Genomic DNA, 24116 nt, shown 5'->3' on the forward strand with positions numbered 1-24116 from the left:
GTGAGCGGTCGGGCATACAACTCTCTGCATTGGTGGAATCCACGAAACCTTTGCAAGGGACGACCGTTCCAAGAGCCTGTGCCACAGATTATCCTGACAACGGACGCCTCTCTCCAGGGATGGGGAGCGCATGTGCTCCAATACACGGTGCAGGGACTATGGACACTACAGCAGAGGAAGATGCACATCAATGTGTTGGAACTGATGGCAATCTTCATGGCCTTAAAGGCGTTCAAAGTACATCTGTGCAACAAAGTCGTGTTGTTCCGGACGGACAACATGACGGCCATGTTCTACATTCAGAAGCAGGGAGGCACACACTCTCCACAGCTGTCTCATCTTGCTCAGAGCATGTGGAAGTGGGCCGTTCAGAGGAACATCTTCCTCATGGCAGAGCATCTCCCGGGCAAGGACAATCAAATGGCGGATCTGCTCAGCAGGCACAGCCATCAGATGCACGAGTGGGAGATACATCCATCAGTACTCCAACCGTACTTCCAAAGGTGGGGTCATCCAGAGATAGACCTATTTGCCACAAAGGAGAACGCAAAATGCCAAAGCTTCGCCGCCAGGTTCCCACACCCGCAATCACAGGGCAATGCGATGTGGAGGAACTGGTCAGGCAGATTTGCGTACGCTTTTCCCCCAGCACCTCTGATACCGCTGGTGGCACGCAAGCTCAGGCAGCACTCGATGACGCTCATCCTGGTTGCTCCAAAGTGGGCTCGCCAACCATGGTACACCACGTTTCTGGAACTCTCCGTGGTACCGCATCAAAGGCTTCATCTCACCCCCAGCCTTCTGACGCAGAGCCATGGCGACATTCAGCACCCAGATCCGCAACAGCTCAACCTGGCGATCTGGCTCCTGAAGTCCTAGAGTTTGGCTACCTCAATCTTCCTCCCGATTGCATGGACATCATTCGGGAGGCAAGGAAGCCCACTACTAGAGCTTGTTATGCGGCTAAATGGAAGAGGTTTGTCATCTACTGTGCTAACCACAATATTGACCCGCTAGATGCTTCCATTCAGAATATCATCTGTTATCTTTTCCACCTGTATCAATGCAATCTAGCGTACTCTTCCATCCGCATTCACCTGTCTGCTATGGCAGCATACCTCCAGAATAGGCAGCACCTGTCACTCTTTAAGGTCCCTGCTATCAAGGCCTTTCTGGAAGGACTCAAAAGGGTCATTCCACCAAGGACCCCACCAGCTCCAGAATGGAACCTCAATGTGGTTCTTACGAGGCTGATGGGTCCTCCCTTTGAGCCACTGCACTCTTGTGAGCTTCAGTTTCTGACTTGGAAGGTTGCGTTCTTAGTGGCGATTACATCGCTTAGGAGGGTTAGCGAGCTGCAGGCGCTCACCATCCAAGAACCTTTCTTCCAGGTACATGCTAACAGGGTGGTGCTCCGCACTAACCCTAAATTCCTACCCAAGGTGGTATCACAATTCCACATTAACCAGACAATCGAATTGCCGGTGTTTTTCCAAAACCCAGAGACACTGGCGGAGCGCATGCTCCACACCCTTGATGTTAAGAGGGCCTTGATGTATTATGTAGACAGGACAAAAGATTTCCGCAAAACCAAACAACTTTTTGTTGCTTTTGCCACTCACCACAAGGGAAACGCAATCTCCAAAGCGGGGATTGCTAGGTGGATAGTAAAGTGCATTCAGATCTGTTACGCTAAAGCTAAGCGCACTCTCACTATCCCACCAAGGGCCCACTCCACCAGGAAGTTGGGGGCCTCTATGGCTTTCCTAGGTAACATTCCCTTAGAAGATATCTGTAGAGCAGCCACATGGTCTACCACACATACTATCACTAAACACTACTGTGTAGACGTACATTCCAAACAGCAGGCAGCTGTTGGTCAGGCTGTTCTAAAAACGCTTTTTCAGACTGCTGCAGCTGGCACGGGCGGCCGCCGTTAATGGAGGGACTGCTATGTATTCTATGCACAGATATGAATTCAGCAGCCCACATGCCTCGAACTGCAAATGCTACTTACCAGTATGCATCTGTTCTTGGCATGTAGGGCTGCTGACATTCATATCGCCCACCCTCCTCCCCGGCGCCTGTAGCAGCTGCAGAATTCATTCATATACATACATATGCTCATAGCATGGTCATCACTCACATTCTTCTCTCCATCTCTGCCAATGGCTAAAAACAATCTGGGGATGGAGGCGATGCCCATGCGCACTGTAGTCCAGGGGAGGAGCCACCTATCTCGTGATACTTCGAAGACTCTTCCAGGACAACAATGTGCAATCATCCGGACCCAACACTAGGTGGCGATCTATGCACAGATATGAATGTCAGCAGCCCTACATGCCAAGAACAGATGCATACTGGTAAGTAGCATTTGCACTATAGACTTATTTGCAACACACCAGAATGCAAAATGCCAAAGCTTTGCCTCCAGGCAACCAGGGGAAGGTTCCCTGGGGAATGCTCTATGGATAAGCTGGTCGTGGACATTTGCTTACGCTATTTCCCTGATACCCCTGATACAGAGTACTCAAGTGCAGGACCAGCAACATGACTCTGATCTTGGTGGCACCACAATGGGCCAGGCAGACTTGGTACTCGCAGATAATGGAAATGGCTCAAGGTGCACCCCACAAGTTCTGGAGAAGAAAAGACCTACTGTCCATGCAAAACTGAGAGGTAGTACACCCAGAACCAGAGAGCCTCAGCCTAGCAGCATGGCTCCTGAAGACACAGAATTCGAGCACCTGAGGTTACCAGAGAGCACCCTGCGGGTACTGCGAGAGGCAAAGAGGCCTAGCACACGTAGGTGCTATTTGGCAAAATGGAGAAGGTTCACACAATGGTGCAGCAAGAAGAAGCTACACAAAAAGATGACAATGGAGTCAACAGTCCTAAGGTACCTCACGCACCTGCTGAAGGCAAAGCTAAGCTCATCCTCGCTGAGAGTACAACTGGCAGCAATTGTGGCCTACACAAGAGGAGAGACTGGAAAGAGTTTCTTTACGTCACAGATAGTAAAGAGATTCATGGAAGGGGCAAAAAGGATTGCGCCTCCTAAGAGGATGCCGCCACCAGCATTGAACCTTAATCTAGTCCTGACCGAGCTCATGAAGGCGCCTTTTGAATCGATTCATAAGGCTTCCCTGCAAATGCTAACAATGAAAACAGCCTTCTTGGTGGCTATCACCTCCCTGCGAAGGGTGAATGAACTACAGGCGCTAACGCTACAAGAACCCTACATCCAAATTCACAATGATAGGGTGGTGATGAGAACGGACCCACACTTCATGCCAAAGGTGGTGTCGAGGTTTCACATCAACCAAACAGTAAGTTTCTTTCAAAAACCAACCACAAGCGCAGAGAAGGCACTCCACACTCTGGACGCTAGAAAGGCAGTAATGCACTATATAGAAAGAACAAAGGAACATAGGAAGACAAAACTGTTCTTTGTGTCCTTCGCAAACAGTTTCCTGGGTAGACCAGTAACAAAGGGGGCCATCGCACGATGGATCGCACAAACTATTCAATTCTGCCACAAACTAGCAGACCAAGAGCAAGCGGAGGGGGCGCATTCCCACTCAGTAGGAAAAAGGGAGCTACGATATCCTTCCTGGCTAACACACCCATTCAAGTCATTTGCCTGGCAGCAACATGGGCTTCAGTGCACACGTTCACTAAGCACTACTGCGTGGATATACAATTGAACACGGAAGCACAAGTAGGACAAAAAGTGCTTCAACGTATATTCAACAGCCAAAGCTTATCTTCCACCCAGCTCCACAAAAGTAACAAACCACTACAAAGTCTATGCACAGCATAGTGAATCCAGAAAGATTCACGCTGCAAAACGAATAGTTTCTTACCTGTCGGCGTGGTTTTGCAGCTTGAAGATCTTTCTGGATTCACTAGCGAACCCACCTCCGCCAGAAAGATGAGGCTGGAGAATCGGGTGGTAAAAGACCAGGTCAATACTGAAACAGATACCTTGAACGACAAAGCGGATTAAATAACTTACTTGAACATTGCCATGGATTTGCAAAAACACAAAATGAGAAAAAAAGAATCCGAAGATGGCGCCCAAGGGTGGGAGCTTCCGCAGGAAGTGTGCAGACGTCACGGAAGGACACCAAAAGGTGGGACGTCGACGCCCACCTGGGCTACGGGAAAAAAAGACTACGATTCCAGACCAAACCACTAGACCGCGGAATAATGCACAGCATAGTGAATCCAGAAAGATCTTCAAGCTGCAAAACTACACCGACAGGTAAGATACTATTTGTTTCCATAGTTGGATTTACAATATAAAGGCCCTGTAGCCATCATTCCCCAGAAAATAAAAACTGGAGTTTCCTCTGTGAAACACTCCAGGAAGGAGGAACACTAACCCAGTGCAAAAAACAGCATTAAAATCTGGTCCTTTGAAGCCCTGTCTCAAATGCCATCCTCGGGTTAAAGAAAAAACATTGCAGTCCACTGCATTCTCATTGACATCCATGGGCAAGCGTGGTCGTCGGCTGTGGAAGATCATTGTTGACAATGACCGGACCGTTGATGGCAGAACCATCATTGAAGACCACACAGAAGACCACTCCAAAGGTATCCCTTCTGCTAGTGACTAATACCTTGATGGCTATAACCGCATAGAGTGGCAAATCAGAAATAGTGGCAACAACACAGACGACGTATTTTCCAACGCAAACTACCTTTTCACCCTTAAACGTGACCCCAAGCCTATCTATCCAGAATCTAGACTCCGAATTTGAGGCAGACCTCTGTAACAAGACTCCTTGGAGACTGGATACGGTCCTAATCCAATGGATGCATTTAGTGTCCCGGAGTTTGAAGGTGAAACCCTAGTTGAGGAGAATTATCAGGACTAGGTATCTACCAACAAATGAAGATTACCTGCCTGAAAGCTTCAAAGAGGCCCCAGACGCTGGACCTTCATGGTTTATAACCCTCCTATCTCATATTAACTTCCATTTTATGGTATAGGTCATGCAGGTTCCTGTTATTTTTGTCAACTTTCCAAGAAATGATGGACCCATTTGAAAGGCTGTCTTTTGCAACCTACAGTGATACCTAGGCCTGGGCCACCCTTAGTACCTACTCCATCGCTTCCTCACCTCCATTACCTACTCCTCCTCTGTAACCACACAAACAGTTTTCACCTATCTAACTCCTCTCCTAGACAGCCACATCAACTACTCAAGCATAAAGGTGCACCTCGTTGCTATTGCAGCATACGCCAGGGGTGAAAACATGCAAAAGCTTCTTCACAAGACCTGCCCTAAAACGACTTCTAGAAGGATCTAAATGACTTGCTCCCTCTAGAGGAGTATCAGTGTCATGTGGAGTCTAAATACAGTGCTCACGCAACTGATGGCAAAACTCTTTGAGCCCATGCATAAGGCAGAACTTGAGCCCAACTCCTTAAAGACAGCCTTTCTCAATGCCATAACATCCTTATGGAGTGTAAGTGAGTTACAAGCATTAACCATACAGGAACCATATATACAAATCCACAAAGACCAGGTTATTTAAAAAACGAACCCAGAGTTTCTGCCAAAAGTGGTATCCAATTATCACTTGGATCAAAGCATTCTCCTCCCGGTTTTCTTCAAAAAACGAAGGGAGAAAGAAGCCACCATACCCTGGATGTAAGGAGAGCACTACTGTACTACCTACAGAGAACGGAACAAACCTGCAAATCCAAACAGTTGTTTGCCTACGCACATACCAACACAGGAACACCTGCCACAAAGGCAACAATCTCACAATGGATAGTGCAAACCGTCCAACAATGCTATGCCACCGCTAACAAGGAATTAACCGCACAACCACCAGCTCACTCCACTAGAAAGCGGGGTGCAAACCTGGGGTTTGTTGCCAATGTGCCCATTGACACTATGTGTAGCAGCCTCATGGGCATCATCGCAGACCTTTACCAAAATAACGAAGCACAAATAGGACGGAAGGTACTTCAACACCTGTTCGTAAAGTCTTCCTCGTACCACAGCCTCCCCAAGATGGGCGAAACATCTACGTAATCTGATGCACAGCATGTGAACCAAGAATCACGCATCAAAACAAAATGGGTACTTGTAGGAGTAGATATGCAGCTTGAAGAGTTTTCTGGATTCACATGCGACCCTCCCTGCCTCCCCTGCAAGGAAAACCGGCGGAGAAGCATGTTACAATAATTAACTAAATGAGCAAGGGACAAAACTAAGAACACAAACAGAAAAAGAATCCCAAGAGGACTACCACGCACGACGTCCTTCAGGGCACTGTCTGACGTCGCACAGGGGACTTACCTGGCATCAAATGGTGGTATAAAGCGCCCAAAACAAGAAAAAAACAAGCATTGGAAATGCAACAGGTCTCGCATTATTAAAGTTTGAACAGTTGGCATTGAAAATGGCAATGTTAGTGCTAGTTATGGAATTGCAATTATACTGAAGTACAATCGATATGTAATGCGAAGGTGTATTAAAAATTTTAATTATAATGTTGTTGAAGAAGTAGTTAATAAATATTGATGCATGTATTTTGCATCTTTTTTTGAAAATCTGTTATGCAATGGGTATGTACGTAAAATATGTGTTTGACTTTGATTTACAGTTTGCAAAAAAGAAAACACATTTTGCAAGTAAAAGATGTTTGTGTGTGGCCTGCAGCAGTGTGTGGCCTGCAGCAGTGTGTGGCCTGCAGCAGTGTGTGGCCTGCAGCAGTACGGACGGTAATATTGATATTAGTTCGGAGGGGGGAGAGGTTATGGAGACTGATAGGCAAGCATGTGAAGGGAGGGTTGGTTAAGAAGGATGGCGCGAGAGAGGAGCGGGGGCGGGTGATGTGGGTATGGACGTGGGCAGCTTCTTTTCTATACTTACCTTTTGCAATGTTAGAAATCTTCGATCCGGCCAGAGGAAGGAGTGGAGGGGTTCTCTGCCAGGATCCTGCGATACTGGCTTTGATGCGTGTCCACTGGGAGGGTACCCGAGGAGTTTTGTAGGCGATGAGCCACTGTGGTGCCACTTGCATTGTAAGGAGGGGCTGGGGCAGAGTCAGTCAGAGGTGCGGCGTGGCATCGAGTTGAAAGGCTATGTGTTCTCACACAGTGTTTAACCAAGTTGACCTAGCCGTCTATAAGTTGATAGGCCCTATGGTGTTACCAATCTTTGACCCACCCGTTTTTGCAAATTACAGACAAACTGAAAAGGTTGCAAAAAACAAATTGTGAAATTAAAAAAAAAATACGTTTGATGTAAAAAAAAGAGAAGGGGACTCAAATAAAGGAGCAATTGGGCCACGTTAGGGGCAGAAAGCAGGAGGGCAGAAGAGGGTCAAAGTGTGGCGTGGCCTCCAGTTCAAAGGCCATGTGTTTTAAACAATCTTTCTCAGAGCCATAGTTGCCATTTACGCAGCTCTAACTAAACAAGTGAGAGCAATAAAGCAACAAGCTCTCGGCATTGCGGGGGCGGGGAAGCGCATTCCTTTGAAGTCTGAAGGGGGGGGGGGCGGGGAATCCAAGCGGCCAGTTGCTTTGATGTTCTTGGCCTGTCTTGCTTTGTGGGAGGGGTAGGGAGAGCGAATTGCTGTGCATGCGCCTGGGTCACATTGTCTGACATGAACTGTCTAATCCGCCGTTTTGGTAGACTTTTCTCCTACTACAATCTCGCCAGCAATGCGCAAGCGCATTGGCTCAGGCGAGACCTTAAAAGGTTTGTATTTATATAGCGCTTGTTACCCCTGATGGGGTGTTGAAGCACGCTACTCCATAAACCCATAAATGATTAGTGGTGAATTAGTATGGTGAAATATGAAAGTAATTTGAGTGCTGGATATTAGCAGTTATTTGGAGTGAGAAGGATAGCGGAGGGATAGAAGGGGAAGAAAGGTTTGTATTCATATAGCACCTGTTAGCCCTGATGGGCGTTGAAGCACTTTTCTGGTGAGTAGCACAAGTGAACAAAATACATGCTTATCACGCCCTCCTGATAAGCCTTACTGCCCGACCACACCACCTCAAATAGAGCTCTTAGTGTTTGTCCTCCGTTCTATCACTGGGCATCCACTGGACTCTGTGCACGCTATACCTTGCTTTGGTATAGTATACGCAGAGGAACCTTACACAAAATGTCCACAAATACACCGTTCTTCTATGTGGCGTATTTATGACGCATCACGACATCATTTTAGCACAAGATCAACGAGGAAGACCAGAATGAGTCGCTGTTGCCCACAGCATGTTTTTTTTGCAGAAAAATATAGCTCAAAATGCCAGTTTTCTATTACGCTTTTTTCTCATAAGTTTGCATAATTACGCAAGCGCGAATTACAGAGATTTCGCTCACCCCAAGTTACAATTAGTTACTCAATGTGTGTGACCATGGAAAAGAAAAGAAAAATCGCTTCAACCACGCTGCAAAGTATCGTAACACAAAGAATAAGCCTTTTGGACGCGCCGTGTAACAAATCACAAAGAAAGCATGCACGATTACCAGAGATTCATTTGGAATTCGAGTCGGCAGTAGACGGGGAGAGCAAACACGAGTACACGTCAAGCCAAAAGAAGGGCAATTTAATCTGACCAGCTCATGAGGCAAAGAGCACATGCAAACATTTTAGTTGTGCTAGAAATAACACGGCTCTGTCAATGAGTCAAAACACAAAATCTCTCTGTGAAAAAAACGGAGCAAGAAAGACCCAGGGGAGGATATTCCATGCCTTGAAGCAGGAAGGCTCTTAAAACAAATGTGTGCTATAATCAACTAACAAAGGGTGGAAATGCCTCTCGAGCGTAATAAAGTAAAACTCCCATAACCCAGGCGATGCGTCTCCACCCCCTTTCTAAAGCCACTAAAACGCAGTGTTTGATCTTCTCGTATTACACACTCGGACGGGCGAAGACCTGTGACTTCTTAAAAGCAGCTATACCTCCCCCATCGCGCCAGTGAAAGCAGGGAGGTAGACATTTCGGACACACAGGTGACAAGAATTTCAAACCAAAAACTGAGACCTGCTGCAAATACAGACGTAGAACTAGGATTTGGCAGAAGTCCTCAGACTGGTAGTGTGGCAACAAGAAGAAGAAATTAATTTGCAGATTTGATTCAGAGTGCCAATTGTGTACCTACTAACTAGTAGATGTTGTTAAGCGATCCTGCATACGCTCGGATACCTACGGGTCGGGCTAGCGCTATACACAACTTTTAAAATAAATAAAATAAAGTTGTGTGAAGGAGACTAGTCGCTAGCTCTCTGAAACTGGCCTTGATACCACAGGTCACATAACCTGTCAGACACTTCAAAAAGGCAAACCGGAAGTAACCTGAGACCGTGCAGCAGTTGTGTTCTAAAGGGTCCTCGCTGACACTGTCCTTGTCGCTCATAAAAGAGAGCAAGATAAACTAGAAATGGATGTGTCCATGTGTAATGTAGCTGGCGCTCGTGTAAAGCGGTCCAATACCTTCCGGGTCGAGTTTGCACTACATAAAACCGCAACAAACAACAAAAAAAGTGCTAGTCAAAAAATGTTTTGTGGTACTGTCCCTGAGGTAAACTTTGCTCCGGAGAGAAGATGGTCTCAAGGTGTCTCCTTTAAGTAAGACTATGCTCACCGCGGCCTCCTGCACTCACCCCCGCTCACAAACCCGGTTTCTCGGAGTTTGCTCGCATCTGTTACATCGGCGCATCTCGGCCCACTGGCGGCTTCCAGTCCAAGCATGCCATTCCGAGGGAGCCATTGCTTCAGTTGAGCACATGCAAGCCTCCAGCGTGCAGTTCAGAGGAAGGAACACCTACTGTTCCCAGCAGCAACGGATGAGGACGTGAACTGGGGCGAGGCTATGGCTGGGAACTCGTGCTAACGCTTATCTGGTGGAAATGTAAAAGCCTTTTATTTACAGACGAAAATATGAACGCCCCAAACTATGAAAGCATCCCGGCTTCTTCGAGGGGAGTAAATTAATTCCACAAAGGTGTATCTTGCTATCCCAAAGAATCCCGTGAGGAAAAAAAACCTGCATTGAAAAAAAAAACTTGTCCTGAGTGGTGCCGCGCGCGTGCCTTTCCTGCCATATGCTTTGAACTAATTGAAAGCATATGTCAGGAAATGCGCCTAATAGACACCAATAGGCCATGGGCGGAGCTATGTGCCCGCCTCTGGCCTATTGGTGTCTACCTTACAAAACAGGAAGCAGTGAAAGGCCAATAGCAGGCCACGAAAAGAAAAACACACGCATGTGCAAGCCTATATTCAAACACCGTTCAAGAGGGCTCTCTTGCGAGCCCTAATAATAATGAAAAAAACAACTATTCCGGACCCAACCACTAGATGGCGAAATAATGCACAGCATTTGAATCCGGCAAACTTTTTAAGCTGCAAGACAACTCCTACTGGTAAGTAACCGTCTCGCTACTTACCGTCTGGTGGATACTCTAACCGTAGATTCCACACCACCCTCCCACCTCCCGTGCTCTCTGGACTCTTTGGCATCATAAAAGATCCTAAATCGGATCTGCACACTGGCACACCTGATTTATTTTAGGGTGTGCCAGAGGTTGCGGACATTGTCCAGAAAGAAACTGATGTCCGCGTGCTGGGGTGGAAATTAAATGTGGCTCCAGTTGATGCTTCCAGGGCAAAGCGGAGTACGTGTGCAGCTGCATGACGCCACCTCCCGCAGCACAGGGGCTATGCTGAAAATCTTCCGGGTCCAGTCTAGGCCTGGAGGTTTTCTACAGGTGAGCAATCTGTAGTTGGGTAGTGTATCTAGTAGAAACAGTTACCAAAGGTGAGAAACTTGTTCGTGAAGAAAGCTCTCTGGTTTCCATTTCTGACGGTGAACTCTGTGCTAATACAGCTTTGATTAGATTTGTCATACAGGCTCAATCGCTGGTTTTACTCTTTGTCAAGGCGAGCTCTATACTGATACTACTTGTGGTTGTGCATTCCCTGGGAAGCTGTCTGTGGTTTACTTCTGTAGGGGTGGCACACCTTTAGGTTTCCCACTGTACTAACACTGTCTCTGTAGAGTGGTTTCTACTCTGTCATGCCCTTTTGTTTAATGTTCTGCAATCACACGGCTCTTTCTTAATGCACCCTTTGTATTCAGAGGTCCTAGAACCAAGCTCTATCCTAATGCTGCTTGTGAACCTGCACTATCAGTGAACACCATCTAGTTTCCCTTTCAGTGGGCAGAGCTCTTTTCTAATGCTGCCTGCAGCTGCTCACTAGCTCCTAACCTGCCCTCTGATTTCATTCTCTGTAGAGCTGAATCTGTGCTGGTGCCTCCCTTGGTTTCACTCTGTCTTCTGACCTCTCGGTAGGTCACTCCTGTGTCATTTGGTCTTGCTGTTTAAGGCCGCTCCCAGTTTCTTATCCATTCTTATTTTGTTGTCTCACAGGATCCTGAAAGTGTCTCTCCTGCCGCTGGCGCATCGCCCTCCCTCCCTGATCCGATTTCTCCATCTTTGGTATTATTCATTTGTGTCTGTTCATTTCTCCTCCCACACCCCCATTCCTTGATTGCACGAAGAATTTTCTGTTGTCTATTTCATATTCCATTGTGTTTGTGATGATCAGCTTGATTCCTTTCCCTAGGTCCCTGGGAAGGATGGAGCTCGTGCTGCTGTTAATACTGTTCCCAAACACTATACCCATGATCTTGGTCTATGATGCTCACACTTTTACTATGTGATGGAGCTTGAAGTGGGAATAAACTCCATCTGTGTACTTTGCCTATGATGGAGGCTGGGCTGGTGGTAAAAATGGTACTTAGTGGAAATCTACTTGAAGATAGCGCTCTGGGAAGACTAACTCTTCGTGGCTCCGTCCTCTGTGCTGTCAAGCCCACAACCCCCCAGCTAGGAGCAGTAGTTTCATCCTGGTAATGCCTAAAGTAGTGAAGTCCCCTCTCCCCATCTTGTACCCCAGTGGTTATGGTTTGGAACAGGGCAGCCAACCAGGACAAAATGGCAAGAGCATAGATCTCGGAGGCCTGGCGATCTCCTCTGGTGCTGCGTGAAGGACGGCTGCTGCCTTGGTGAAAGGAGCTGTAGATGACCGAAGCCTCTGAGCAGGTCAGAACTTGGAGGGCTTCGACCTGAGCTCTGTGAGAGTCTGGAAAATGACTGAGGTGAGACTCAGCTAGAGGAAAGGGAGGCCTGCTACCAACAAGCGAAGAAGGCGCCAGGGAAGAGCCTTGGGGAAGCAGGAAGGCCTGAGTGGACTGCAGGCCCGGCCTCTGCAGTGGAAAGAGGGGGTAGCACGGCAGGAAGAAATAGGGCACTGAGGGGCTACACTTGTGGGCTTCTGGAGGCATCTGAGCCTACCATCCCCCCCTGCTTTATTGGAATGTATTTATGTGCAAAGACTTCTCTTGCAGCATTGTTCAGCATGTTGAAGGAAGGCTCCATTGTATGTGTGTGTGTGTGTGTATATATATATATATACACACACATAGAGCTGCATATATGGTTTTCACATATGTTATATGTTTCCGGGGTCCTGCGCATGGGCGGGAATATTCATGTGCTTATGACTTTGATGAGGATACCCCTGGAAGAGAACTAGGATTACAGGTAAGTAACTAATCCTTCTCTCCACCTACGGATGAAAAGAGGACAACAGATGGAGGCGAGGGATTTGTCTCGTGCTCAAATATGTTCATAAAGGACAAAATAAGATTGTTTTTAAAAAGCAAAACTTCATTTGAGGTCAGAGTTTGACTATCCTATACCCAACGCAGACACTTGTCACAACAACCGGAGACTAAAATGGCAGCCACTAGATGTTCACCCCACATTGAAAGGTTCTTCTCTAGGTTTAACCCCAGTGGATTGATCGCAATATTATATGCTCCTCTAATCAACGACCCACAAAATTTAAAGTGGAAATCTCCGATGCAGCGGGAGGACTGTGGAAAGAGGCATCTGGGGTGAAAGCTGGATTAGGATACCTGCTCAAATAATTAAGAACGGTTCCGCACAGGAATTGAATTAAAGATTGGAATAGGATGGTATCTTGCACCTCCAGTGTTTGCACTGTATATATCCAAGTAGCTCAGATTGGTGCTGGGGCATATTATTGTGTAGAATATGTTCGAGGTATATGAGCTGCAGATTCTACACTTTGCATTAGATCGCCACCTGGTGTTGAGCTCGGATGATTGCAGGTTGTTGTTGTCTTGGAAGAAGTCTTTGTAGTCTCAACATAGGTGACTCCTCCCTTGGACAATAGTGCGCATGGTCATCGGGTCCATCTTCAGTTTTTTTCTGCCACTGGGTTCGAATGCAACTTTTCCGCTCCGGTTCAAAAATCTACTTTCGAAGACTTCGACGCGCAAAACTTCTAAAAACAAACTCTAACTTCAATGTACATAGACTCAACCTCATCACTTCGATTCCGGTCGTCGACGTGGGCCGTTGGGCCTACCCACGTGACAAGGCCTACAACTAATGGAAAGGACACCATTCAAAAATGCCCCGAGTGTGAAGCAACATTTCCACACAGCGACCATCACGAGGTGTGTAACCTGTTATCACCTGAACACGACGAGTCGAGCTGCACAGCTTGTGCGTCCTTTCGATCCGAGAAAGCCATTCGAGATCGGAGGGCCCGTCGACGTGACATGCAGAGATCAGCTCCGGAACCGGTGGATATCTTCGAAGGTCCATGTGTCCCCGAGGAAGATTCCAATGAGCTCCAGATCGTATTTGACGCAGACAACTCAGATGACTCCATACCATCAGGTCAACGCTTGAGTACGACTGCCCCTACCATAGTCCCAACCCATAAACCAAAGGCTAAGGTCAAAACTCTGCCTTTGGGGCCCAGTCGAGACCGAGACATTGCTTTGAAAGCCCTGCCATCGAGCCCGGCTCCGAAGAAAATATTAGTCTTCCGGTAGCTCCATACTGAGCACGCCGCACGTTCGATCCAACCAGCTCCCTCTGCACCGAAACCGAAAGAAGTCTCTGTTCGAAACCGAAAGAAGTCTCTGTTCCGAAACCGTCAACTCCTAAAGGCAAAACTGCACCGAAACCAATGAAGCCTGCTTCCATCCCAAAATCTTCGGTGCCGAAACCCACAAAGCCTGCTTCCGATGCCACCAAGCCCTCGAACCAGGCAGCGACTCCGAAAACAATGCCTACGGTGTCAAACTACGCCAAAGGACAATACAATAACTCCTAAGGCTGAAGACCAGCAGAAACCAGGCCCAGCACCGAAAAAATCAACGCCGAAAGCAAGTTCTCAAGAAGAGCTGTTTAGACCTGATCCTTTACAAAAAAGGATATACATAGATCCAGAAACGGGACAGGTTTCCACCACACCGGAAGAGGAAATCCAAAACAGCACCTACAGCTCCAGTGCCTGTCAAGAAGGACTCTACCACATCTCCTATGCAGCCTTCTTCTCCTGTATCTCCTTCTCCTGCTCTCCCTTTAAACATTTCACCTCCAGATTCTCCTTCTCATTCTCCACAACATACACCTCCTCAGGATGATTATGATGATCAGTATAGAATGGGGGGAGGGAAAGACCCTGATGACACTTTTCCCTACCAAACAGGTTCACCAGACTGGGAGTATCCAAACCCACAAGATATACCAGAAATTCCTGACCCACATATATATCCATCTAAACCTTCTCCAGTATTTGGGGTGTCTTTCATAGATTCACATGTCTGAATCATTCCCCGTTGTCGGAGTGGGAGTCCCACGGTATATAAAAAAGCAATAATATGCTTGTAATAACAAAAAAACCTTGGTAATAACCAACCAGGAAGTAAAGTAGCCCTCAGCTACAGGAGCAAAAGCTCCAACACTCATGACTATCCTAGTCATTTTGTATAGACCAAACTGCAGCCAATCAGGCGACAGCACCCACCAGAATGTTCTCCCTAGAGGCTCAGGCTCCCAGATTTTCTACTGCACGTCGTGTGAAGGGAGTCTCCCTGAGCTCTGCTCAGTTTCTTCTTACTTTGGTTGGTTTTTAGGTCTCGCGACCTATTGATGTGCGCAAGCGCATCGAGCGGAGCGAGAATTCAAGTGGCGAAAATCATCGTCAAACCAAGGGCTTTCAGCCCCGACGTTTTCATGAAGTTCACGTGAATCACGTGAGCAAACAAGCACGCGCATTCAGGGCCAGCCCAGCACATCAAAAGGCTTCTCCTCCCCTAATTATTCTTGGCGGGCCGCAGGCCGGCCATACTTTCAGTTTCCCGAAAGGGCTTCTCCTCCCCTAATTAGGGGAGGAGAAGCCCTTTGATGTGCTTCACACCGTGTCGCATTTCTCCTCCCCCCTCCCCTTCTCTGCCTTCCCTCCGTCTTGTTTCCATTGAAACCACTGACTAGCGGTGTTGCAGAAGGGGCTGCACAAGCATCTGCGGCCCCTTCTGTAATACCAAAGTGCCCTGGGGGAACCTTGTGTACTACGGCCCAGTTACACAATCATACTACTACAGAACAAAGAAACATTTCGTTTTGGTGAGAACACTGCGTAAAATTCTCAATACCAATGCGCCTCAGTCATTCCTAAGTATTCAAAGAAACAGAGAAGAATTAAGTACTCATTTAGAAAGCACTTTGCGAGCTATTTTTCTGGTTCTACGTCTGTTTCACGCACACACATCTCTCTCTCTCAGTGTCCCTTTCTTTCTCTGACTCTCTCAGTGACTCTGCCTGTCACCTTGCATCCCCTATTTGCATTTTTGAAAAGCGCTATTCTTGACCCTTAATTCGCTTGCTGTACGTGTGCGACAAGCTTTCACTTGGAATGGAATCGGCAATAAGATTTTTTTCAAGTTGCCGTCGTAAAGGTAGCTTTTTCAGAAACGCAGAACGTAATCGGTACACTGTAACTCTGCCATGAAAAGCAGTGAGCCTGCGGCTCCATGAATTGCTGTGCGGTTGTCATGGTCACTAAGTAAGCTTGCTCAACTTCCGAAAACATGCCCCAGGCTCCTTCATTGCCGCATGGTAGCCATACCAACACATGCAACAGTTCGTAACTTCCGGTTTCATTGGCCCTGCTTCTGAGTGGCCAGGATGGTTACTATGGTCACTGTGTATGCTTTCTAACCTTCCATCGAATTGACGTGCTGGATTTTGCTTGCAGACTTTGGAACACTTTTTGTGAAGGCATAGGAACTGCTGTGATTATCACACCTGGAGTTTGTTCTGGCGCAAAAACATTGATGCTCTGGGGTAACGTACGACTCCTCACATAAATATATTTTTGTCAGTAACATCGCTACGCAGTATTGCATGCCTGATTATGCTGCTATGCTCTACGCGAGACCCTTGCTCATTGCACCATCAGGATTCAAGCAAACCGGGCCGAAGACGGCTGCAATGCCAGAAACCGGTCCCCGGGAGCTTGTTTCCTTCCCAGTGTAAGAATTGGCTTTTGTAGTTTGGTTTGCCCTGTTCCCATTATGCACTGGGACAGGAACAGACTAATTTGCATACAGCCAGGTTCTGAAACTGGGATGGTGCAGTGAGCTAAAAAACGGTGTTGGATCTAGCCCTGATCTTTTGACTGGGTGAGAGCTTTCTGCTTTATTCAGAGTCTCTGTTCCTCACCACCCCTTGTTGTAAATATTTTTGTCCACCCTAAGCGTGGAAGGGTATTCTCAGATGTGAGACCCTTGCTCATTGCACCATCAGGATTCAAGCAAACCGGGCCGAAGACGGCTGCAATGCCAGAAACCGGTCCCCGGGAGCTTGTTTCCTTCCCAGTGTAAGAATTGGCTTTTGTAGTTTGGTTTGCCCTGTTCCCATCATGCACTGGGACAGGAACAGACTAATTTGCATACAGCCAGGTTCTGAAACTGGGATGGTGCAGTGAGCTAAAAAACGGTGTTGGATCTAGCCCTGATCTTTTGACTGGGTGAGAGCTTTCTGCTTTATTCAGAGTCTCTGTTCCTCACCACCCCTTGTTGTAAATATTTTTGTCCACCCTAAGCGTGGAAGGGTATTCTCAGATGTGAGACCCTTGCTCATTGCACCATCAGGATTCAAGCAAACCGGGCCTAAGACGGCTGCAATGCCAGAAACCGGTCCCCGGGAGCTTGTTTCCTTCCCAGTGTAAGAATTGGCTTTTGTAGTTTGGTTTGCCCTGTTCCCATCATGCACTGGGACAGGAACAGACTAATTTGCATACAGCCAGGTTCTGAAACTGGGATGGTGCAGTGAGCTAAAAAACGGTGTTGGATCTAGCCCTGATCTTTTGACTGGGTGAGAGCTTTCTGCTTTATTCAGAGTCTCTGTTCCTCACCACCCCTTGTTGTAAATATTTTTGTCCACCCTAAGCGTGGAAGGGTATTCTCAGATGTGAGACCCTTGCTCATTGCACCATCAGGATTCAAGCAAACCGGGCCGAAGACGGCTGCAATGCCAGAAACCGGTCCCCGGGAGCTTGTTTCCTTCCCAGTGTAAGAATTGGCTTTTGTAGTTTGGTTTGCCCTGTTCCCATCATGCACTGGGACAGGAACAGACTAATTTGCATACAGCCAGGTTCTGAAACTGGGATGGTGCAGTGAGCTAAAAAACGGTGTTGGATCTAGCCCTGATCTTTTGACTGGGTGAGAGCTTTCTGCTTTATTCAGAGTCTCTGTTCCTCACCACCCCTTGTTGTAAATATTTTTGTCCACCCTAAGCGTGGAAGGGTATTCTCAGATGTGAGACCCTTGCTCATTGCACCATCAGGATTCAAGCAAACCGGGCCGAAGACGGCTGCATTGCCAGAAACCGGTCCCCGGGAGCTTGTTTCCTTCCCAGTGTAAGAATTGGCTTTTGTAGTTTGGTTTGCCCTGTTCCCATCATGCACTGGGACAGGAACAGACTAATTTGCATACAGCCAGGTTCTGAAACTGGGATGGTGCAGTGAGCTAAAAAACGGTGTTGGATCTAGCCCTGATCTTTTGACTGGGTGAGAGCTTTCTGCTTTATTCAGAGTCTCTGTTCCTCACCACCCCTTGTTGTAAATATTTTTGTCCACCCTAAGCGTGGAAGGGTATTCTCAGATGTGAGACCCTTGCTCATTGCACCATCAGGATTCAAGCAAACCGGGCCGAAGACGGCTGCAATGCCAGAAACCGGTCCCCGGGAGCTTGTTTCCTTCCCAGTGTAAGAATTGGCTTTTGTAGTTTGGTTTGCCCTGTTCCCATCATGCACTGGGACAGGAACAGACTAATTTGCATACAGCCAGGTTCTGAAACTGGGATGGTGCAGTGAGCTAAAAAACGGTGTTGGATCTAGCCCTGATCTTTTGACTGGGTGAGAGCTTTCTGCTTTATTCAGAGTCTCTGTTCCTCACCACCCCTTGTTGTAAATATTTTTGTCCACCCTAAGCGTGGAAGGGTATTCTCAGATGTGAGACCCTTGCTCATTGCACCATCAGGATTCAAGCAAACCGGGCCGAAGACGGCTGCAATGCCAGAAACCGGTCCCCGGGAGCTTGTTTCCTTCCCAGTGTAAGAATTGGCTTTTGTAGTTTGGTTTGCCCTGTTCCCATCATGCACTGGGACAGGAACAGACTAATTTGCATACAGCCAGGTTCTGAAACTGGGATGGTGCAGTGAGCTAAAAAACGGTGTTGGATCTAGCCCTGATCTTTTGACTGGGTGAGAGCTTTCTGCTTTATTCAGAGTCTCTGTTCCTCACCACCCCTTGTTGTAAATAGCTATGCTCTACGGGCACAGCACCTGCTCGACTGCACCTGTTGCGGTGGATCACCAAACGCATTTGATGACCATCTAATAATGTCGTAAATTCAATAAATCACAAATACACTATTGCAGATTATGCAATTTAATGGAACGCACTTAGAAGCTTCCTTTTTTTAAACACTGGTGGCGTTTTTAACGACACTTACGCTGTTTTCTTTTGAGTAGAAAACACGAGGGATTTTATTTAAATAAAATAAAAATAAAAAGCATTTTATAATTCGAGAGAGAGCAAAATATGCTAAAACATGCAGATAATAAGATGACGAAAACATGCTGCCTTCTGTAAATGGTCACAGTGGAAGAACTCACTCGTTAAATAAATACATCCCTTTTCCCTTTTATTGTGAATGAAACATGACATTTGATTTTCATTGCTATGCTTTACTGTCTGCAAAATAAGTTGTGTCAAGCATATGTGCACACCCCCATTTATTACTATTATCACGACCATTAAGTCAGAGGACTGGAGTTTTTTTCTTAGTTTTGGCAGAGTAATGGCATGGCCTTTGGAGCAGCTAACGCACTCTTGCTGCAAGACTGGGGCATGAGGCAGCAAGTGACACCATTTCTGATATTTTCTTAACCTAGATGCTCTCATACTTCAAACATCTGATTACCACCCTATAAATTATTTAATTGGGTCACCCCTAGAAGAGATCATCTAATTATGTGCTGTCTTTCTCCTCTCATGTTTTGGATCTGCTGTGTTGGTTCCCCCCAAAAAAACACGTTGGGCTGTGGTTAGTCTGTAAGAAGGGATTGATATACTGATATGTTGTCAAATGTTGTCAACTGATGCTGCCCTTTACACATTTAATTCTGCTGCAGTGATATGGATCCTACATTATAATTAACAGGGTATCCATACACATGACAGTCTAATTTATGTATCTAGGCCCCAAGCTCAATGCTTGAGCATCCTTCTCAACAAGCACTGGCGTTGCCAATAGGTCTCGCAGTAGGAAAGTTGGAGCTATTAAAATTGTAAATAACAATGCCTTTTATTTTTGTTTTCATTTTAAAAACATAAAGGGCTTTGTCATTTACAAAACCAATAGCTCCAACTTTCCTACTGCGAGACCTATTGGCAACGCCAGTGCTTGTTTAACCTTCAAAGGATGTCTACTTCTAAATCCCTTTTTAGGGCTTGTGATTCCTGTGGAAAGCTAAGACTGTTCAAGGAGGATCCTCACAAAAAATGCATATACTGTCTGTATCCGGATCATGAGGCGAAGGAATGTAAGATCTGCAGAACCTTCCCTCAAAAGACCCTCGGGAACAGAGAGGGTCGTCTTCTCCTGTGGCTTCAGAGGATAAAGGACAAGGATAACCCTGTTTCAGAGGTAGGGAGCATTGCCTCGGGTCTTCGGTCTCCTCAAGGAAGAGGAAAACTGAGGTTGTGGTGGCTTCTCCTAGGGCGAAAGTGTTGAAGGCCCAATCCTCTCAGGATTCTGGTTTGCCTACTACTTCCTAGAAATCTACAGTTTCCAAAGCAGCTACTCAAAAAATTTCACCTCAGTTTACACCTCTGTCCATGGCAGAGTCAAATACAGCCTCATCGTCGCCATCTCTTCATGTGGCCACTTTTTCCACTTTTACAGTGACTTTCTCCTCACTAAGATCAGCTATGGTGATGTCTTCAACCGCCTCACCGTCGACGTTGGTTCAGGTACAAATTTGACCATCTCGTCAACGAAGATAGTCCCATCGATCGTCGATGCTCCACCATCGACGGGAATCCTAAAGGTACCGTCGACTAGTTCTTCGCCGTCATTTCAGGGGTCAACTAATATCTTGCCGTCGACTAAGGCCTTACCGTCGATGACATCCTCGTCGACGAAGTTACTGTCGACGACGTCGTCGTTGACTAAGTTACCGACGACGAAGAAAATGATCCCGTCGACGAAGCCGACTATTCCGTCGACGAAGAAGAAAACAACCCCGTCGACGAGTTCATAGTCTATGAAGCCGTTACCGTCGACGGGCGCGCCGTCGACGACTGATCTGACAACACAGAGGGAATCAGGCTTGTCATCCGCGCCAGTGGCTCCGTCGACGCCTCCACTGTCAACCTGTACGGCAATGCAAGTGTGGTCAGCTAAAACATCCACAATACTTTTGCCATCACCGGCTACCACTGCTTCGCTCCTACAGAAGCGTGGTTCATCCTCCACAACTTTGTCTCCATAAAAGCTGCCGGATAAATTATTGGATTCTGAGGAAGAGGAATCCTATGAGGACGACTCTTTCAGTGCGGCCAGGAGCCCTTCTGACTTGCTCATAAAGATTCAAGATTTGGATCAAGAGGAGGAGGAACATTTCCTGGAACACTCTAGTCGAGAGACTGTGTCTGCACCTAGCATGCAAATGCCTATGGATTTATTCCAGAATCTCCAATATATGTTGAGCGATTATTATCGCAGGTTTCCACCTTCAGAATCTGGTGATTCTCATGTCTATACGCCTAGGTCAAGAACATCTAGCGCAACTTTAGGACCTCAAGAATCAGTTTCTCAAATGACAGCTGAGGAAGCACGGCCCGCAGTACCTTCTTCACCAGTACCATCTCATCAGGCAGGGGGTGAGAATTCTTCGGAAGATGAACAAGAAGACTGAATTGGACGACAAGTCAGTATCGTCGGAGTGGGACGACTATCAGGCACAAACTCCTTCTCCAGCAGGCCTGCTTACGGTGGATTCTCCGCCGGTGGACATTGCCAGCTTTCATAAGATTATGGAAAGAGCTACGAAAAGGTTCCTCATCACAATGGAAGCTAAACAAGACAAATGCTTCCTATATGATTTTAAGGATTTGCCGCAAAGACAGAGTTGGTCTATTCCAATCATTGACTTTATATGGAAGGAAGGTCTGAAAATAATGGCTACACCAAACTCTCTACCCGCAGTACTACCTCGGGTAGATAAGAAGTATAGAGCACCTAGTTCGTCACCGGCATGCCTTATTGGTCAGGCTAAAACGGATTCCGTAGTTATGCAGGCAGCTCAAAGAAGGGCCAAGAATCCATCTGCACAGGTCTCTGCTCCCCCTGATAAAGATGGTAGACGTCTTGACTCAATGGGGAAGAAGGTGTCAACTATTGCAGCAACCACGGTCCGAGCCGTAAATTCACTTGCAATACTTGGGAGGTATGACAGACAGATGTGGTCTGACATATCGCCTTTCATCGAGAAGCTTGCAGAACCAGATAGATCTGAAGCAAAAAAGATCCTACTGGAGGGAGAGAGCGTTTCATCTGAAATAATTGATGATCCAGTGGACATGGCAGCCACAGGTTTCAGGCAGCTGGCGGGAGCAGCTGTTCTCCGGAGGTAAGGCTGGTTAAAAGCTACATCCTTTCGTCTAGAGGTCCAGACAAAGATCATGGACATGGCCTATGATGGGGAGTTCCTTTTTGGACAACATGTTGACGAGGCATTACAAGCCATAAAGAAAGACAGAGACGGTCGCTGGGCACTCTCCAATTTCGAAAGTCTTCCTTTCGTGGCGCAAGAGGAAGAGGCAATTTCTCTAGCAGAGGAGATTATTCACAGCAACGCTCCTACAATAACACCCAGGGAAATCAAAGATACCAGCCATACCGTCAACAAACATATGGCCAAAGGAGAAATAATTACTCCAAGAGGAAAAACCTCTTACCGAGGAAGAGACAACAACAAAAGCAAGTGAGAAGCACTTCCTTCCACCACTTTGTCCCAGCCTGAAGCAAATTGGAGGAAGAATATCCCGATATTACTCAAATTGTTCCAAGATTACCACGGACAGATGGGTCCTGGACGTGGTTTCCAGAGGTCACATTCTCGAATTCGTCAAAGCCCCTCCAAATTCTCCCCCAAAAGGACCACCTCCAGCTTATCTCAAAGAGCTGTTTTCCCAAATACACTCAATGATTCGGAACGGAGCAATAGAAAAGGTAACTCAACATCAGAGGGGAACAGGATTTTATTCAAGATTTTTCCTGAACCGCAAAAAGTCGGGGGAATGGCGCCCCATCCTCTACCTGCGTGCCCTCAACAAGTACCTAAAGAAATTATCTTTCAGAATGTTGACGCTGCAAGAAATCCTCCAGTTTCTCTCAGTAGGGGATCACATGGCAACACTCAAACTTCAGGACGCATACTTTCATGTGCCCATTTTTCCCAGACACCGGAAGTTCTTACGGTTCAGAGTGGCTGGCAGGGACTTCCAGTTCAAAGTACTCCCCTTTGGACTACGTTCAGCCCCCAGAGTTTTCACAAAAATGTTAGCCCCGGTGGCCGCACACCTGAGATTGGAGGGAGTTCAAATTTATCCATATTTGAACGACTGCCTTATCAAGGCCAGTTCCATCGACTTGGCAAAAACTCACGTTCAGAGATGTCTATCACTATTCCAGAGCCTGGATTTTTCGGTGAATTTCAAAAAGTCTCCCCTGACTCCATCACAGAGGAAGTCTTTCTTGGGAGCCACGCTGGACACAAGACTCGCACAAGTGTTCATATCAAAAGAAAGGCAGGTGAAGATTCACAGGATGGCCTCAACACTACTAAAAAGAAAGTGCGTTTCTGTTCGCAAGTTCAAGTCTTTCCTCTGGATGATCTCCTCCTGTATTCCTCTCACCCCCAACTGTCGCCTGCGAATGAGACCCTTACAGGAGGAACTCAGTCGTCAGTGGGTGCAAATAACAGGCTTATTCGAGGACGTCATCAACATAACTCCTCGGATGAGAAACTCCATCTAGTGGTGGGGGCAAGATGACAACCTGCAAGTGGGATGTACATTCCAGACAGAAGGACCAAGATTCATCGTGACCTCGGATGCTTCTCTGGAGGGCTGGGGCGCCCATCTCCAAGGGATGACAGTCAGTGGCAAATGGAACATGCAACAGAAAAAATGGCACATAAATCTGCTGGAATTAAGAGCCATTTTTCTCGCCATGAAATCCTTTCAGGCAATCTTGGAGGGCTCTACGGTGTTAATACGAACGGACAACACAACCAGCATGCATTACCTGAACAAGCAGGGAGGCACAAGATCAGCCCGGTTGTCCCATCAGGCGCAGGAGATTTGGAATTGGGCCCTTGATCACAACATCAATCTATCGGCGGTCCATGTCCCAGGGGTTGCCAATGTCCTAGCGGACTCACTCAGCAGGTCCGCCGGAAGCAATCACGAATGGGAGCTACATCAACAATCCCTGGATCAGATATTCCGAGAGTGGGGTCCTCCCGACCTGGATTTGTTTGCAACAGATCAGAACCGGAAATGCCAACGCTTTGCAAGCTGGATTCCCCACAAAGACTCTTGCGGGGATGCCCTTTCGATGAATTGGTGTCGAATATTTGCATACGCTTTTCTGCCAATTCCGTTAATTC

General features: G+C 47.0%; 1 protein-coding gene across 4 annotated transcripts in view; it reads left to right on the plus strand.

Annotated features, from left to right (window-relative positions):
- KDM5C (lysine demethylase 5C) overlaps positions 1-24116 on the plus strand; it is a 466536-nt gene that overhangs the window by 133543 nt on the left and 308877 nt on the right. For 2 of the 4 annotated variants that reach the window (XM_086940146.1, XM_086940145.1), the window contains exon 6: positions 11416-11484. The exons of the other annotated variants lie outside the window; for them this stretch is intronic. In XM_086940146.1, coding sequence (XP_086796272.1) covers positions 11416-11484 — 69 coding nt within the window. The remainder of the gene's footprint in view (positions 1-11415; positions 11485-24116) is intronic. 4 annotated transcript variants of the gene reach the window in all.

This window comes from Lissotriton vulgaris, chromosome 10 (genome assembly GCF_964263255.1).
Source record: "Lissotriton vulgaris chromosome 10, aLisVul1.2, whole genome shotgun sequence".
Taxonomy (NCBI): domain Eukaryota; kingdom Metazoa; phylum Chordata; class Amphibia; order Caudata; family Salamandridae; genus Lissotriton; species Lissotriton vulgaris.